This window comes from Netta rufina (genome assembly GCF_964035555.1).
Source record: "Netta rufina genome assembly, chromosome: 9".
Taxonomy (NCBI): Eukaryota; Metazoa; Chordata; class Aves; order Anseriformes; family Anatidae; genus Netta; species Netta rufina.
In genome coordinates this window covers 15431557-15449702 of record NC_140132.1, presented here as the reverse complement: position 1 = coordinate 15449702, position 18146 = coordinate 15431557, and the positions used below count along the sequence as shown (strand labels likewise).

General features: G+C 47.5%; 1 protein-coding gene across 2 annotated transcripts in view; it reads left to right on the top strand.

The window, feature by feature from the left end:
* IL1RAP (interleukin 1 receptor accessory protein) overlaps positions 1 to 17837 on the top strand; it is a gene marked incomplete at its 3' end in the record, with an annotated part of 46164 nt that extends 28327 nt beyond the window's left edge. The window contains exons 5-11 of one of the 2 annotated variants that reach the window (XM_084292198.1): positions 1358 to 1523; positions 2474 to 2545; positions 3663 to 3792; positions 4430 to 4578; positions 6912 to 7061; positions 7736 to 7879; positions 17128 to 17837. In XM_084292198.1, the coding sequence (XP_084148324.1) occupies positions 1358 to 1523; positions 2474 to 2545; positions 3663 to 3792; positions 4430 to 4578; positions 6912 to 7061; positions 7736 to 7879; positions 17128 to 17837 (1521 nt within the window). Of the gene's footprint in view, positions 1 to 1357; positions 1524 to 2473; positions 2546 to 3662; positions 3793 to 4429; positions 4579 to 6911; positions 7062 to 7735; positions 7880 to 11030; positions 14352 to 17127 lie in introns of those variants that run through there. The other variant, XM_084292199.1, reaches the window with a different exon arrangement.
* Positions 17838 to 18146: the final 309 nt, after the last annotated feature.

The following is an 18146-nucleotide window of genomic DNA, read 5'->3' as shown; positions in this document are numbered from 1 at the left end:
AATTTCTTAAGCGAGGAAAACAATTTCCAAATCCCAGAAGATCAGGGAATGAAGCTGTACAACAAGGCTCTGCAAGGACCATGGATGCTCTGTTTGCCATAACTTGGCAAACTTCTTTTCTGAAGATGGAGACGTTCCTACCCCACTCTGCTCTGATAATTAGGTTGTTTCCAGCTATCCTCAGGCACTTGCCTACACGACTACTGCCTAATTTTATTAAATTTTGACCTCCAGTGTTTTTTTCTAGATGGATGCCTTTAGTCAAGAGAGAATAAGAAATTCTCAGGGGATGCACAGCCAGGGGGTGTGGGACTGAATTTTCTGGCAGCTTTGTAGAGCACTTTCAGATTTCAAGGTAGAAGGTACTGTATGAGCAAATTTAATAGTAAAAAAAAAAAAAAAAAAAAAGTTGGCAACAAATATATCTGCAGTTGAAAAGAAAAAAATAAGTTAAAGAATACCAAACTCTAAAACCCTTCAGGAGAGAACTTAGCTTTGTAGCCAAGAGGAGCAGTTTCACTCTTGTAGTTGAAATGCTTTACTTGTACTCTTCATTGAAATTCACATCTCAACAATCAATTAGCAGAGTGAAACAAAAAGCCCCATGGAAGCCATTTTTTAGGTAGCAAATCATCCTATGCCTAATAAAAACCATTAAGAATGGTATATGACCCCTGTCTTAAGCTGCCCCATCAGGATATATCTGATTTGGAAATGTACCATTCAGAAATAATCTCTTATAAAACTCAAAGATATGCACATTTTCTGACAATTAAGATGTCATCTGCATAACCCCTTCCTGAAAAGGGATCTCTAGCTTGGTAGTTGGCCAAGGTTTTCCTGCCTTACCTAACAGAAAGAGAAGAGTTACTAAGGTTTATGTACTATATATTCTCATTTGCCAGTTGCCAGTGCAGGGGCCTCATCCTCAGCTGATGTCAGTCAGGGTAGCATGATTAGTCCCAAAAGAGTTAGAGATGCTGACATCAACTGGGGACATGTCCTTTAGTGTGAGTATCAATTTGTGAGTACATCATCATTTTCTTGTCTCTTCCTGCTTTCTCTCTTCATTCTGCTGAGGTGTTCACTTTGATTGCAAATGCACTTCTAGATCAGAGCTAGATTTGTCTTTTGAAATCCTCTATATTTTGAGGTGGGATAAAACCATTAGGGTCATCACCTCGTTTTCAAGGTGAATGTACTAGTTTGTGTTCCAGGGTTCATGGCATTTAGGTCTGACCTGTATCATATACCCAAGTATTATATCAATAGTCCCCAAACAAATATTCTTAGTGGGATATAAACCAGTATCTCTTTGAGTCCTAAAGCACAAATGTTGTTTTCTGCTTGACTCTAGACCTGCAAGTTAGTGGATGGCTTCAACAACCGATACCCCCAAGGGCCCAAGCTTGTCATTAGCATTGTCCGCAGTGCATATGAAGGGAATTACACTTGCATTGTGACGTTCAAGGACCACGGAAGAACATATAATCTCACCAGAACTGTAATGATGAAGGTGGTGGGTAAGAATGACTTTTAGAAGCGTAAGCTGCAGGTGGCTAACACCAGAAGCGGTGAAAATGGCTAGTAAAGTCTGTCACGGAATCTGGTTGTGTTCAATCTATATTACCCAACTGACCTGTCACTGGTTTTTGCTTGCTGGGTTCAGCCTCCTGTGATTGTCCAGGGCATGTCATGCTGGAGGTCCTACCTACCATCATGTCCTGCGCCCTGAAAAACAGAGGGACCGAGGGTGACCAGGCTTAGGAAGGTGAGGTACAGCCCATGAGATGGTCAGGGGTACCCTCTGCTGGCGTGTGAGTGCATTGCCCTGGCACTCTTGCTCATTTTTGTCTCCAGTTCACTCTGTTGATCATTATTTGATGTCCCAAAATAGCCAACTTGTCCCAGTCTTCTTGCAACCTCAAAGCCTTGTGCACTGAGGTTGACTGCCAGTTGGTCAGACGGGATTCCAGCTACCCAGCCTAGTGCTTGGACGAGTCTGTGCCGGGATCAAAGGCTCAGCCTACCTGCAAGGGAATCGTAGATGGAGCTTAACAACCTAGTGAACAGTAGAGCATGTGCTGAGTTCCATGACAACTACTGCTTTAAGAGCAGAATTGAATGCTTAGGACAAGAAATTATGTTTATTTTTTAGGAGCAGAAATAAAAAGAATTTCTGTGATAGGTTGTAATTTATGTGAGATGCTGAGTATTCAGAGGAGCGTGGGCTCTTCTGATTTGAGAATCCCAAACCGTGCATCTAGACTTCCCTGAACTTTGAAGGAGCCTCAAAATCTGGGTCTGTTTGGGAACTAGGGTTAGATCTTTTTGTGCAAAACTCTGCAGCAGGATGGTGTTACCATAAAATTTGTGATGTGCACCAGAGCAGGAGGGCTTCACAAGCAAGGCTGCAAGGACCATGTGCTTCTCACAGAGCTCCTGATGGAGGCCTATCTGTTCTCTCCCACAGGATCTCCGAACAAGGCCTTGCCACCACAATTCACATCCCCAAATGAGAAAGTCATCTACGAACTGGAAGCAGGTAAATTGCAATGAATGCCTGCAGGGATGGGAAGGCATGGCCAGCTGGGCACAGAGGCTCTTCTCTTCAGCTGCTTTCCCAGTGCTTCCCCTCGCCAAGCACTCAAGCTGCCACAAGCCGTCTGGCAGATGGTGTGGGGTGCCAGTTCTCCATGACTGAATAGAAGAGCACAGCTTTAAAGTTTTTGTGCACACAGATTTTATTTTATTTTTTAAAATAATCAGGCATGGATATTGAGGACTCCAGCAAACTGGTGCAGCTGCAGAAGCAGATGAAATGGAGGACCCTCAGCTGCATAGAGGAATTCCTGTAGGACTTTGTATCAGCCCTGTCCCTGGCTGTGGTTTGCTTCCACCCTCCTTTATTCAGCACATAGTGGTTTCAGCCTTCTGGCCACTTCTTTGCTCATCTCATCTCCCTTTTGGCTGGTTACTTCCTAATTAATGACAGCTCTCTGTTTGCTGGCCTTACAGCATTGTGTAATGGGGTATTACACCACTTCCCCCACCCCATCTGTTTAGACTGACAGCTCTTTGGAGCAATTCCCTACTCTGAATGGATCATGTCCCGTTACACTGCTGTAATAAATGTCATGCCGATGATGATGATTAGCAGTAGAGTCTTCACTTTAAAGCACCACTTCTTGGCTGAGAAGATCAGACTTCTCCCACTGACTCTCTGAGACAGTCATGTATGGGCTGATCACAACTATATTCAGGCTCCCAAGCCTGATCTTGGGGGGAAGTGAAGTGCCTGAACAAGTGTTTCAACACCAAAATGCTTCTCTTCAAGGTCGCAGTCCCCTGTGCAGAGGGGATGATTAGGACTGCCAAGCTTTCTAAGAAGCGGTTAGCATGGAGTACCTCCCATTGGGGGATCACTTGATGCAGTCAAGAAGTTTGAGTTATTTAGGAAAGCAGGATAATTTTTCCTGTTTGTCTGTCACAAGTCAATGTGTCCAGGATTTTCAACAGTTAGATGTCTGAAGGGGTGTGCTGCCCTCAATGCCTCCTGAAGGGGAGGCAGAGCTCAAGTTGATAGTGTCACCGGGAAGCTCAGCAGTCACTGTGGTGCTGTTCCTGCTTTGCTCTACTTCACTGTGGTCCTTTCTTCCCAGGAGATGACCTTGTTCTGTCTTGTGAGGTCTTCTTTACCTTTCTGAAGGACTCCCGGACTGAGGTGTGGTGGACCATAGATGGGAAAAACACAGATGACATCATGGACCCTAAGATTAAAGTCACACAACGGTAATGCTCAGTAACGTCAGCCTAGGCTTGTGTCTAACCCCCTTCTGTGTCCCACAGAGGAGTGTAGGTGCAGGTGTGTGACACTACCATACCCCTGCTAGAGCTGCCCTTGTTTACTGGTTCACATCATCACTTATTCGGGTCCTGGTAGCAGTACAAATAGCTGATGGTACTGTCAGATTTCTAAAACAGGGGCAGACACAATTCTGTTTAGAGGAATGCTCTGTAATACCACAAACGATAATGTTTCAAGAGACAGAGGCTGAAAACAAATATATAGTATTATGCATAGTATTGATCGGGGGGAATAGAGAGAAATGCAATTACGTGAAAAACCCAAATGAGCTTCAGAAACCTATTTGTTGGGTGCTGAGTTAGATATGGAAGGCAATCACTGCCTGATCAGCTTGCAAACCTATACAGAAAAAAAAAGCAAAGGGAAAAACTTATCAGGCTTAAAAAAAAAAAAAAAAAAGGATAAAGGGATAGCTGCAGCTGCATTAAAAAACTGAAGTCTTTTTCAATTTATAAATACCAGTTTAGGTACCTTCCAGATAAGTTGTATCAGGAAAGGAGTATTTGTCAGTAAGAACTCACTGCAGTTTCATGTGTGTAATACTCTATTTTTTTCTTACAGTGAAACTATTGAACGTTTTGAAGACAAAACTATCGTAAGGACTCTAACAGTTGCAAAAGCCACGCCAGAAGACTTGAAACGAAATTACACTTGCTATGCCAGAAATGCCAGAGGGGAGACCTATAGCCAGGCCATAGTGCGCATGAAAGGTAAAGTACTTGCAGAGCATAGTTGTGAAATGAGGTGTGCTCAGGCTGGGCTGTTAATGCAGCCTTGAACCTTGCCTTGCAAAACAGCAGGGGAACAAATAACTTGTTCAGTCCTTTTTCCCCAACAAACACTACTCTTTATGCATAAATGTATTGTTACTGCTTATGCTGTACTTCTTCTCAGAGGCCGGGAGCAATGTCCACGTGTCACACATTCCCATGCCATGGTCAAGTGTCTGGGGAGAAAAGGGAGGGGTAGAGCTGTTCTCGTCCCATCTGTGTACCTCGGTTGATGTAGACCCAAAGGGACAGGCTGTTTGAAATGATTTCAGATTCCTTTATTGTGTGAGGGTTTTGTGTGATGCAACAGCTACCTGTTGGCATCCTGCAGAAGGCAAGCTGCACTCTGTGATATTGCACAGGGAGTAAGGTGTTCTGAGTGCAATGCTCTGAGGTTTTATTTCTTACCGTGATGATGCTCCAGTCTAGATACAACCATTTCTGTGGGACTGGTATGGACTGATCTAGCTCTGTTCAAGCTTTGTTCAGAGGGGCATTTTTTCTTACATCTCTTCAAAGGCATTTTTCCTGTTTCACAGCCCCATCTCTGAGTAATAAGAACCGTGCCTTCACCACAGGTATATGAAATTTCCTGAGTAAGGCGGATATTTCTGCCTCCTTATCAATCTCATCTAGAGATTCAGCACCTGTTTGCTGTAGGTCAGACCTCCACTTTCCCATATGAGGTGCTACTCTGCCTCGTGTAGATCATGCTAAATACAATCTTCCTCACACTTTTCCCTGTTAGCGTGGAAAGGCTCATAGACCTGTTTTCTCGGGGTTCTCTCTCTTCCTTCTTGATCCTCATCCTCTTTACTTTTTAGTCCTCTTTGAGATGGACCTTTTCTGAATCATTAGGAAGGAACAATAATCCCAAAACAGAACTGAAAGACTGAAGCAGTCTGCTAGTGCATTCACCCTACATCCCTAATTCTTCTGGGGTGATGATATTGGTACAGAAGTGATTCTAGGGCCTTCAAATTCTTTCTCTATACAGCAGTGCCTAAATGCTGTTTCTAGTGGACTGATCTGCACTGTCTTCTCTCTTCCTCCTCCATATGCTTCTGCTGTTCCTGCAGCAGTTGAGTGGGTTTGTTCTGAGCAGACCTTGTTACTCACCACACCTCCTTTCTTCTTCATTCCACAGCAAATTGCAAGGACCAGCTGTGACCACTGTTGGCAGAACAGTCTTAAGCTAAGCTCACTGCAGACCATCCATCCCACTGTACATAGGAATGCTGCCAAGCAGGCTACAACCTAACCCCTCACCACTTTCCTTCCAGTTTCTAGCAAGTTGCTATATATTTTGGCTCCAGCTATTTCATTACATTAGGCTATATATGTTTCCTGACTTTTCTGGATGCTTTCCCTTTCATCCTCATGCACTTTTGCTCATCACCTAATGAAACTTGTTAAATTCCTTGTGTTTTCTCTTTGGTAATTAAGTTTCAAATAAAACTTAATGAATCTTGGAATTTGGTGATGTTTGTTCTCACTGCTGTTCTTCTGTCATCCAGTTTGTCAGTGTGCATGTGAGCTGCCACCTGAATCACCATGTAAACCTGAGTTGCCCAGGGATACAGTTTTATTTTATGCCCTTAATACAAAGAAGCAGCAGTGGAATGACAGATGCTGTATGAGTTGGGGGTGGGTAGGGAGGGCTGTGATTTTTGTGGCTTGATGCCCACAGGTTGTCCTGTTTGTTTGCAAACGTTTAATCTTTTTTGGTATGAACTCTGATTCTCCTTTCCTGATTGGAAACAATATTTTGTGGCTAGTTATATCCATGCTATCAGTCAGGGACAAGACACAAGAACTGTGTACGTGTGATGGGGGGGAGAAGTGATGGCCATTGCCTTTATTTTGCTGCAGATGAGCTTTAGCTGGCTCTCCTAGAAGTAAGTGCAGTTCTGTTACCCTAAGAAGATGCATATCTTCACGCTCAGAGGACCATGCTCATGAGCTGTCTTTGGACTTTACAAGTGACGTCCATGTGCAGGCCATTCTACCATCCAGCAGCTCCCAGGGTTGTGCTCAGAGGCAGAAGCCCAGCCTGTGCTTTGACTTGCCCTGCTAGCCCTACCAGACCCGGTATCCCAGACTGGGGACACCTGGGTGGCCAGCCACCATGTGTCGTGCCAGAAAAGCCTTGGCTTAGCCATATTCCTCTGAAGGGCCAGTGTTTCGGCTACATGTGATACAAGCTTGTTCCTACTTAGCTGAGGGCCCATCCTGTTTGGTAAATCAGACCTGCTTTTTTGTTTTGAACCCAGTTATAGCACCAAAGTACACCGTGGAGCTGGCCTGTGGACTGGGAGCAACCATCCTGCTCGTTGTTGTGCTGATCGTTGTCTATCATGTATACTGGCTGGAAATGGTTCTCTTCTATCGGGCTCATTTTGGAACAGATGAAACCGTTCTAGGTAAGAAGTTAAAGGCTTACAAAATAAGTAATTCCCTGGTTTCTCTGGTGACCCTTATGTAGGATTTCATGAATTGGGAGCAAATCACTTTAAAATGTAGGAAGGCATCCAAAAGGATGAGATAATTAAACACCTGAAGTACAGGGTTTGGAAATCACTCATCTGCCCTCAGTTTTTCCACAGCTTCCCTGTGCTACCAGGAATCCATCTTAAGAGACTGTGAGCTGAGATTCCTTCCCCTGTAGGATGAGTAGGGCATTTGAGGACCCACCGCTTGTTGTGTGAACCTGCCAGGGGGGTGCTGTGGCTCTGAGTATAGGCAGGGTGCAAGCCTGTCTGGTGGGATTGCTCATATACGTAGACAGCAATGGGAGGAAGCAGTGGCAGAGCTGAAAGAAGACAGAAGGATGCTGGACAGAATGGGGTAGTCAGATTGCTGCAGTCTGATGCCTACAGCAACCCAATGGTGTCTGGATGCTTGCGTGCTCGGGGTGAGCAGTCAAAGGCAGCACTGCTGTCTCATAGCTATGGAAACTGATGTGTACCTGCAGTACCTCGGCTCAAAGTGAGCCTTTGTGTTTGCTTTTCCTCTGAAGCAAGTCAAAGGCTCAGCATGCACAGTATCATAAGTGTCTCTTCTGCTGTTTGTGTTTCTCTGCATTCCCAACGCTCAGATGGGAAGGAGTACGATGTGTATGTGTCCTATGCACGCAACGCGGAGGAGGAGGAATTTGTGCTGCTGACGCTGCGGGGAGTCCTGGAGAACGAGTTTGGGTACAAGCTGTGTATCTTCGACAGAGACAGCCTCCCTGGGGGAAGTGAGTATTTCACAGGGGGCTGTGCTCCATGCACATCCTCTCTTTATTGGTCTTTGAGGTACTGAAAATTGATAGTTTGGAAAGGCCAACTCCTAACTTCTATATTTCTTCCTTATCTCCAAGAACAATCTCTTGTTGGTATCTTCTAACATTTTTGCTTCACATTACAATGTCAGATGCTCCAAGCCACCAGAAATGTTTCTATGGGCAAGTGATTTTTGATTGTTTCAGTTGCTCTCTCCAGGCCAGAAGTTATGTGCAGGAGTTGTCGATCTATCAACATGAAGGAACTGGTCTACTGACCTTCACAGAAAACCTCTGAGTTGCCTTAAGAAAGGGGGAACAAAGTCAAGGCTAGAAAGAAAAGAGAGAGGGGAATGTGATATTGGGCCAGACTGGTAGCTCACGTAGGGTGTTGGTGAGCGCCTGTAAAAACCAGGATTGTCCGCTGCAGGGAGGCGTGGGGAGCACTGTTCCAGCATCAGTGAGAAGATAATGTGCCCTCCCAGGAGGCCTCCCACTCACCCTCGTTAATTAGAAAGTCTGTGTCTAACATAGCGTAAAATTAGTTGCTATGGTTAAGAATACTTTGCATGTAGTGACACTCATCTCTTCATTAAGATGGAGTGGGTTTTTTTGTTGTCTCAAGCTAAATCATGCACCAAGTTTTTAGGCACAGTGTCTGCTAAAGGGATGCAGGAATCACCAGGAATGGAAGTTTGTGAAGCTCTCCAGATACGCGTACAGTCACAAACTGCCAGAGCTGGGGGTTGGATGTATGACCCCTGATGCCTACTAAGATTTCAAAGGCTGAGCTATTGCCAGTGCAGAACCTTTGAATTCATGGGCTTTGGGCTTGGACCCCAGTGGTCAGAACCTGTGCAGACGGAGTCTGTTAGAGCCTCTTCTGAAAAGGGCAGGGCGGATTGGCAGAGTCATAGCCCAGCTGTGAGACAGGGAGCAGAAGCAGTCTGAGGTCCTTTCTTCTTTTTCTCCCAGATCACTGCCAGGTCACAGCACCTCTAAGTTTGAGGGCAGCTAAGTGCAGGTGCCTCAGGGGGAAGGGAGGCAGCTGTAATCCTGAGGCTGCTCCCTCTGGAGAGCACCTGGATGAGGTGGCAGGTCACCCCCCAGGCTCTCAATGCTAGTTCCAGGCTCAGAGCAAGTTTGCAAGCTCTCACACCTGAGGCTGGTTAATCTGGCACTGACAGAGCTTATTCTACCTCTCTGCTATTTAAGGTTGCTGTATGCCAGAAGTGTATTCACCAGCTGCACAAGGAAACTCAGTTTAGTTTGCAAGTCTTCTGGGGCTGTTGCAAAAGTTGCCTGTTAGCTGTGCTGTCTGTAGCCCTGCTGCGCTCAGCACTGCCCACCAAACTGCTCCTTGCTGCTGGCTGCTCCCAGCAGAGCCCTGGGGAGCAGCAGTTTTGACACGACAAAGCCCCAGAGCAGGGCTGCTGAAGGGAGGATTGCAAGAAGGGCACTTTAACTTGTTCTGTAAATGATCAATAGCTGAGTAAATACTGGATGTAACTTGACGTGAAAGGCTTGCCAGATCATTAGGAAGGCAGAATGGACAGATGCTAGTCTGGTGCTTCCTCCCTTGTGCACAGACATGGGACTGTGAAAGGGAGAGACATGCTGTACCAGGCAGCCTGACTTCCTCTGGGTTTTGCAGGACCACTGCTGATGCTGAGCAGACAGACTTATTCCCACCAGTTGTTCCTCAAGACATCCATGTCCTTTCTGTTTCAGTCTGCCACTTCTTTCCATCCTTTCCCTCTGGACAGTCTCGTTTTCCTCCCAGCACAGCTCTCCTGGGCTCCCTTGCCTTCACCACCACCCAGTGGGTAATGCTGGCCTCAATCCAGCGAGCTCCACGAACCAGCCCTCCCCAGCTCGGCTGCGGTGGCTCGTCCTTGCTCTGTTTGCAACACTGCTGGGGCTTCCCCGTTGCTTCTGAGCTGGGATTTGACTAATCTTCTTGGAGAAGCATGGCAGGCCAGGAAATAGCTTTTGGCAGCTGGTGTCATGCCTCTGGAGTGTACATCTGTGTCATAGGTAGAGTTATGTTGTCCTTGATGGAGAAACAGTAGGAGATGGATTATCCTCTGAGTTTGCTGACAGGAATTAATCAAATGTTCTTGACAGCTAAATGAAGTTGCCTGTCAGCGTAGTTTTATTCTCCGTTGTATTTTCTGCCCAGTCAAGAGCATTCTCTTGTCAATGAAGTGTGGGAGATCCTGCAGCAGAGTGAGCACCGGAATTCACACTTGCAAAGGATTTTCACATTAATTACAGAAAGGTGGCTAAGGACAATTTACCTGCAGGTTTTAGAAAAACAAAGAGGATAGAAAGCTACCATGACATGCTCTGAGGCTGTCATTTTTTGGACTTTTCATTAAAACATTCAGAGGACTTTTAATGAAGTTTTACTTGTCACTCTTAGAAATGCTCAAATCTGGTTTCATCAATGACAGCAGCAGGAACAGCTGGATGAGTAGCACTAGTTGGGATGACAATGTTTCCAAAATAAGTTAACCCTCGAGGCTGCTCAGGGTGAGTGTAGATACTTATTGTATGTATTTGGTGTGGGAAACCAAGGTGAGAGGAGCAAAGGGATTACCCAATTACCCTGAGTCATTCTGGACATCTTCCTGATGAGCGTAAGCATGCTGGCTTCCTGGTGCTTGTTCAGGCTGAGTCTTGTACTTGAGGTCCCATGTTGTCCATTTGGTGATTTTCCTGCTTTGCTCCAGAGAGCCACTTTTCCCACTGTCCCTAGAACAAAGCTAAATCTCCTCCAGAGCAGCTCTCGTGCCAGATGGCATCCTTGTAGCATCAGGTGCTGCCAGGCCAGCACCTTCCAGATGTAACTACATCAGACACTTCTACAGAACATGAAGAAGAAACACATCTGTAGGCAGCCTGGGGCTGGGACCGGATGTCCCTCTGTGGGCAGGGGGTGCCAGCCATGGGGTAGGAGACCCTACCTGAAATTCCTTGTAGGACTGGGAAACACCAACGTAATCTCTGGAGAGAGCCTCTGAGGGATTTTATTGTCCTCTTCAGGAGAGATCTGCTAGCGTGACTCCAGGTCAGCAGTGTGTTCTCAGCCGTCACTAACCACCTTGATGTTTCTTTCTCCCAGTTGTCACAGACGAAACCCTGAGCTTCATCCAGAAAAGCCAACGCCTGCTTGTTGTCCTGAGCCCCAACTACGTCTCACAGGGGACACAGGCCCTGCTGGAGCTCAAGGCTGGTCTAGAGAATATGGCCTCCAAGGGCAACATCAAAGTCATTCTAGTGCAGTACAAAGCCATCAAGAAGAGCACAGTGAAGGAGCTGAAGCAGGCCAAGGCAGCCTTGACTATCATTAAATGGAAAGGCGAGAAATCCAAGTTCCCCAAGGTCAGGTTCTGGAAGCAGCTGCAGGTGGAAATGCCAGCAAAAAAAATTGCTACACATTCAAGCTTTCATGGGAAAGACCCCTCATATGTTTGACACCATCAAGAAAAGCAAACAAAAAAGCAACACAAAACAAGAAAAAGTCAAGCTGGGGAGTGGCAAGGAGTTCAGGTTTTGCCATGAAAGGCCTCTGGGCATTTCAGAAGATGGTTATGCTTCTCTGCAGCTTTTCTACTGCCCTGGCAGTAGAAAGACCAGAGTACATACCCTACCTCTCTGCAAATGCACACCTCTGTAATCAGCTGCACAATCCCTGGTCTCAGTCTGAATTTGGGCTCTTGGGGTGGGATGCAGCTAGCACCTTTTGGTAGCATGGCATTTGTACAGGCCAGTACTCTTCCACCCTGTCCCTCTTGGGCATTCCTGAGCTTCCAGGACAGGGCTCCTTTCCTCTCATCAGTGGCTCTGCTCCTTCCTGGTTGTTGGTCCCCATAGCAGAGCATGGGGTGCAACTTAACTGGTGTCTCCAAAATAGAGCCTTTCATGTGCGTCCCAGCCCTCTAGTCCTGATGGTGGTAGGACACAGATTTCCGCTTCGGTGGGGAAAGCATAAACTCTTAAGGCTCCTCATGTTTTTTCCCTGCATTTTTATAGGAGCAGATGCATTCAGGTAGTCTGGCAATGTGAAATTGCTTATACTGAAGTATTTTTTATTTAAAAAAAAAAAAAAAAAGCTCTGCTGGGTGCTTTTTGTACTGTAGCATTTCTACTAACAAGTGGTCCATCTCTAGGACACTGCAGTCTTCCAAGTATCCTAAATCCTTTAGGGCCGTAATGCTCATAATCCAGGGAAAATCTCTCATTAGCACAGGCCACAGAGCATGTCTGAGAGATGTTTCTTTGTAGCGTAAACTCAGGGACTTCACAAGTACTGCAAGGAACCCCAATATATTACTGAACCTGCCTGCTGTCTCTGAGCTGCTGGCTGGGGGAAAGCATTGTGCAGGGCGCTGCTGAGGACTCTGGGATGACACTGGATATAAGCCCAACTCCTCAGGGAGCCCTGCAAACTTATTTGAGCTTACTGAAAGCTCCGTCCAGCTGGCTAAGATTCAGTGTGCCCAGCCCAGGTATGAGCAGCATCGCTGTTCACCATTTGGGGCTGAGATTTAAACTAGCCTTGGTTTTACAGAACCTCCACCTGTCTTGTTTCCAAACTGGAGTTGCAGAACAGAGCATGTATCTCAGCTTCTGCAACCTTTGCACAAAATGGAAATGCAGAAACCACTGAGTACCAGTCCTTGCTTCAATAGAAGGCAGCAGGCATTGGAAAAGACGTGGTGGGTTAACCCCCAGCCGACAGGCCTTTCAAAGCAAGGATGGGGGTGTCCCCTCCCTTGTAAGACAGACCAAAGCACAGCGGGACCCTGGCATTGACTGGTACTGTTGTTCACAACATATTCACGTAATACTACAAGCTCCAGGGGTGCCTGCACTCCTGTAGCTCCCCATGCGAGGTCCTTCCCACTTAATTGTGGAATTCAGCACTACGCACACTACATGCATGCTTATCTTTTGTAGGTAATGGTTACTCCTGAGTCACCTCTGACTCATGCTTTCACTCTGTTGGTGTCCAGCAGGTGAAGTGTAGCCATTGTGAATGGCATTAAAAAGCACTATGATGTGGAGTCTATGCACTATTCGCTCAGCCAGGCAGTGAGCTTTGAGGACGTCCTGGTGAGCAGCCCAGCCTCAATGGTGTGGGTCTGAATCCTGGCTTCAGCAAAGTGTCCTGCTCGTAGCATCTCGTGGTTAATAATAAGAATGCCGGGGCAGCTGGCAGCCCCAGCCACCCATGTCACTGGGGAAGGTACTGTACAAACGTGGAACACGTAGCAATTTCTTCTTTCTCACCTCCTTCTCCATCCCTTACCCACTCTTCTCCTCCACCCCCAAATGAGCTTTGCTTTAAGCAAGTGAAAAATTGCAGTCAGCCTCACTACAGATTGTGGAGCTCCTCGTCTGCTCCGAGTGCATCAAAGCTTTGCTGTCAGTGAGCCTTTTCCTGTGGCTGTCTGTGGAGGGGCAGGGCTGCTTCCCACGCTCCAGAAAGCTTTGTTTGGATGAGGTACCACCCAAGGCCATGCTAAGCTTTGCGAAGCCATTCCAACAGCATTATTTTGCCCAGCTTCCCCTTTGCGTCAGTGATTTCAGCATCCTTGTAATCAGCTGCCAGATCTGCAGGCAGAGGGAAGGCCCTGAGGCCAAAGCAGGACTGCGTTAGATTCCAATTTGATTGTTAAAAAGTTAACTCAAAAATACATGTACATTCAATTAATATCCCAGACCTCACCACATCACACCACACTTTTGGCTGAGGTACCAAGAGATCTGCTGATGTTTCAGTAGGTCTGATTATTTTAGGAACTAAAATCCACTTCATCTATTATGCTGACTTTGTTCGGTTTTCCAAATAAACAATGCACTGGGTCTTTCCCTGGCATTCATAGCAGCGGCTTTTGGTGCCACTGCAACCCCAGAAGAGGATTACTGAGAGGCGTCAGCAGAGCACCCACCAGGCAGAAGGTGCAGTGGTGTGAAGGGGGCCTGAGGAGCACTGTTTCTGGTGCTGCTCCCCCAGGATCATCACCGTGGCCTTCACTGGGAGCTGCCAGGCCAGGGACAGACCCCAGTCCCCGCTGTCATGCTGATCTGAACCACCCCTCAGGTACACCCAACCATTCCATCCAGTGCCACCTGTGGCTTCCATGTGAGGCTTCTGTCACAGCCTCTGTCCAGTTTCAGTTGATTCATTTGCGTCTCCGTGCTGTGACCTAACATTTATCAATATGCAGCTCATACAAAGTTCCTCATTGTTATTTCATGAAGCAACAGCATTGCATGAATTGGAAAGAATATTTATCTCCCCATGCCATTTGATGTCTTACAGCTGTTCCAGAGTTTTACCTTCTCTTCCCTGTATGTTTTTGCCTTTGTGTTATTTGGTCTGTGAAGTGTCAGTATTATTTTATTTTGCTTTTCAATAAAACATTTTCACTTTTGCATTTCAGTCCTTGTGCATTTCTCATGAGTATCATTTCCCTCCCCCCCCCATCATGTCTGCAAATGGTTGTGAAAGAAGGATGACTGTGTGTAGTCCCAGCATCAACACCATTTGGGGATGCTGCGTTAGCGGGGGGATTTTCCTGGCTGTTTCATGATGCACCTGTACAAATCCTTAGGCATTACCACTGCTACAAAGGCAGAAATATGGAGATGTACAGCATTCAAATATCACCCAGCAGTCAACATGCACACACACCAAGCCTCTGAACCAAAGAACAATCGCAAGATAGGAAAATGGGAAGGAAACGTCATCCCTTTGCCTGAGGTACTGAGCCGTGAGCCAGAGTTTTGAAAATCTGCCCTGAATACCGAAATCAAACTTAAGCTTCTTTGCCCATCACTTTCCAGGTATTTGGCTGGAAAATGTAGTGAGCTTTCTTGTTGTTATCCAAGCCACTTTTTTAGCTTCTTCCCTTGACTGTATGCTACCAGGTAATTTCAGAAAGAGCCCCAAATGTTAAGACCACCAGCAAAACAAATACTTGTGATCATCTAGGGATTTGGGGTCAATGAGGTGTGGTGTCTGTGACCCAGGCAGAGAAGTTTTTTAGTGTGAGCAGATTGCCAGGAGTATTGGTTTTCCAGCTCTGTTGTTACCTGGAGCCCTGCAGTGTTGTTCCTGCCTGTCCCATGCTGTGCCGATGGTGGCACTGGCAGGAACCGCCCTGCCTGCATGCTGTGAAACGGCCACTCGGTGGTTTTTGTGAGCTGGGATTACACTCTAATCTGAACATCCCAGACTGCCCTGGTCCGCCACGTCTAAAGGCATCCCATTCTCAGGAATAAAATGTATCTTTGGGGATTTGAATATCAATGCTGCCAGAAAACGTTGAGTCTGAAAAGGCTGCAAATTTTAAATTGATAAAAAAGAAACCTTCACTGTCAGCTCAATAAAAACATTTCATTTCAGCAGTTTCAGAGTCATTCACATTAATTGAACCTGTCCTTTATGAGCAGGAGGGTAGAAGAGGTGACCTCCCAGGGGCTGCTCCTGCCTACATCCTTCTGTGATTCTGGTTTCAAAAAGATAGACCTTTTAATCCAGCAAAGGCGCTTTTTCTTTCAGAAGATGCTGAAGCTTGGCTGATTTCAAAATAGATCTCAATCAGTTACAGAAAGGTTTGAGTGAAGCCTGGACTCAGTAAATTGAGAGATTGCTGCCAATTCTTTGTGCCTTTGAAATAGGGTGTTTAGAGTGCTTCACGTCTTTCAGTTCCAGTTCTGACAGAACTGACTTTATCATCTACTTCTGATTTCGATGAATCAGTGTTTTCCTGTACTTGTGCTTGTGGAGGGGGGAAATCCCCCAAACCTTTTACACAACAAACCTTTTTACACAAGAAAATAATAATCCAAATAGTTTGATTCAAATTCCAGTGTTATATTAAAGAACCAAACAGTGCCCTACTTTCTCCAGAAGGATATTAATTGTTCAATCATTTTTCATATCCCAAGTCTTTGGTCCCCACATAATCTAGGGACATTGTGCTTTACAGCTAGTCACGTCTTTGAAAAAGTATTTCTTTGCAGAGTGTTAAAATAAGATGCATTCAGGTGCGCAGTGCACCTTCAGCTGTGAGGTAAGGAAACAGACGGCCAAGGGCTCCAAGAATAAAGGCATTGCCACCGCATGGAAGGAGAGGTATTTTTATGTGTATAAATCTCAGCTCACAGAAGGGAGCTGGGTGCTGCTGAGATTCCTCTGCCTGCCTTTGCCTAGCCCCTCTGCGGCTTTAGCAGCAGTAGCAGTGCCAGCTCTCCTCCCCGCTGCGGCTCTTACCAAGGCGCTCTCACCCTGCCCTGCTTGAGCACTGCCTTGTCCTCAGGTGCCCCCATCTCAGGCCCCCGCCTGCAGTAAGTGGGTGGCCTTTCCACCTGTTATCTTTTAAAGTTTCACAGTTCTGTTAATCAGCCGGAGTTAATTTGCTAAGTGCCACAGCCCTATTAATTCCCATCCTTTCTGCTGCTCAACCATGAGCCATGACACCTTCAATATGCTTACCGCATCCCAGGCCGTAGATAGAAGCCCAAGGACATCCTTTGGGTTTGCTGCTTTTCAATGTTTATAATGAAAGAGATGCTGCCCTTGCCTGGCACCCTTCCAGCCAAGCATCTTGCTGAGCTTTCCAAACTGCAACCAGCCCCAAGAAATGCTTTGGAGGACAGTATTTTCACCTCCCCATCCCACTTGGGGAACTAATGCAGATGTTTAAAGCTGGCATTTTCCTCTTTCTAAATTTGGAGGCTTCTGTTTCTGGGTGAGCAGCACGAGAGGGAGGTGGATCTCCACTTCAGCAGCATGAGCTGTGGCACAGTGGGGCAATCGCTTCTCTTTGATGCAAAGGTCTGCGGGCAGGTGGTCCCCAACCAGGACCTGTCTATTAGCAAGCTCCTGCCCTTCCCTGGCAGGGGTGGTGCCGTGTGGTGCTGAAGTCAGAGTATGGTCCTGGCTTATCCTGCTGTCCTGGCCTCTCATTTACCACTTCAGCCTTCTCAAAAGCTAACTGCAGAGCGAAAATGCTGATACTGCTCCTGCAGTCCCGGCTGGCAGGAGTGTGGGCAAATGGAAATTCACTGGGCTTGTGCCAGGCTCCCTTCAGTGGGAAGGGAGGGGGTGTGTCTGTGCAGGTTTGCCATCCAACAGCTTCCTTTGGCTTTTCTCTCCCTGCTCCCCCACCCCTGTGCACCCCAATTCCTCACCCTTGTGCTCCTAGATACCACGGAAGCAGTGTTCGACTTCATTCAGAGGAGCCGCAGGATGATCGTGGTCCTGAGCCCTGATTACCTGACGGAGAAGAGCATCAGCCTCCTGGAGTTCAAGCTCGGCATCATGTGCCAGAACGCCATCGCCACCAAGCTCATCGTGGTGGAGTACAGGCCGCTGCAGTGCACCCACCCCAGCATCCTCCAGCTGAAGGAGTCCGTCTCCTTCGTCACCTGGAAGGGGGAGAAGTCCAAGCGCTCGGGCTCCCATTTCTGGAAGGCCCTGCGGCTCGCCCTGCCCCTGCGCAGCCTGAGCGCCGGCTCCGGCTGGAACGAGAGCTGCTCCTCACAGTCCGACATCAGCCCAGACCCCGTCCAGAGGAGAAGGAGCCGGTTGAAAGGCCGGCCTGAGCCGCCGGGCATCGCGGCCACAGGCATTGCACCCAGGGGGACAGCCGCAGCCTCCACGCCAAAGGCCAAGCACCGAGCCAAGCACTTCTTGGCCTGCCGGTGCTGTGGGACCTACTGCGATGGTGGCAACAGACTGAAGCGCAAGCACCGGGCGGTGGCGGAGCCCTGGTGGGAGACCCAGCTCTGCAAGCCCGGGGCGCAGGGGGGGCCGGGCAGCAGTCGCCCTGAACCCCCACCCTCACAGGCTCCTGCTCTTGCCCTCTGCCAGTACAGCGATCTGTCGAACAACAATGACTTCTACGTCCTCTAGCCTCGGGGCAGCGCTCGGTGGCACTGCAGGCGGTGTGCCCAGGGCAGAAATTCACCGTATCAGACATTTGTGCAGTACTGCAGGCTGACTTGGTGTCTTTCTGCACCGCTTCACTCACTGCCAGGCACAGGGGACTCCTGGTCACCTTGCTGCTGCCGATCTGAGCCAGGGACCTCTGGTGACGCACAGAGCAGTGGCTGGGGGCTGCCTGTGTTGCTGGTTCCTGCTTAATTCACACAGCAAACTGGAGCTGAACACTCCTGAGCATCTCCCCGGTGTTTCTTTTCCCCAGCTGTGGTCTTGTTAGCT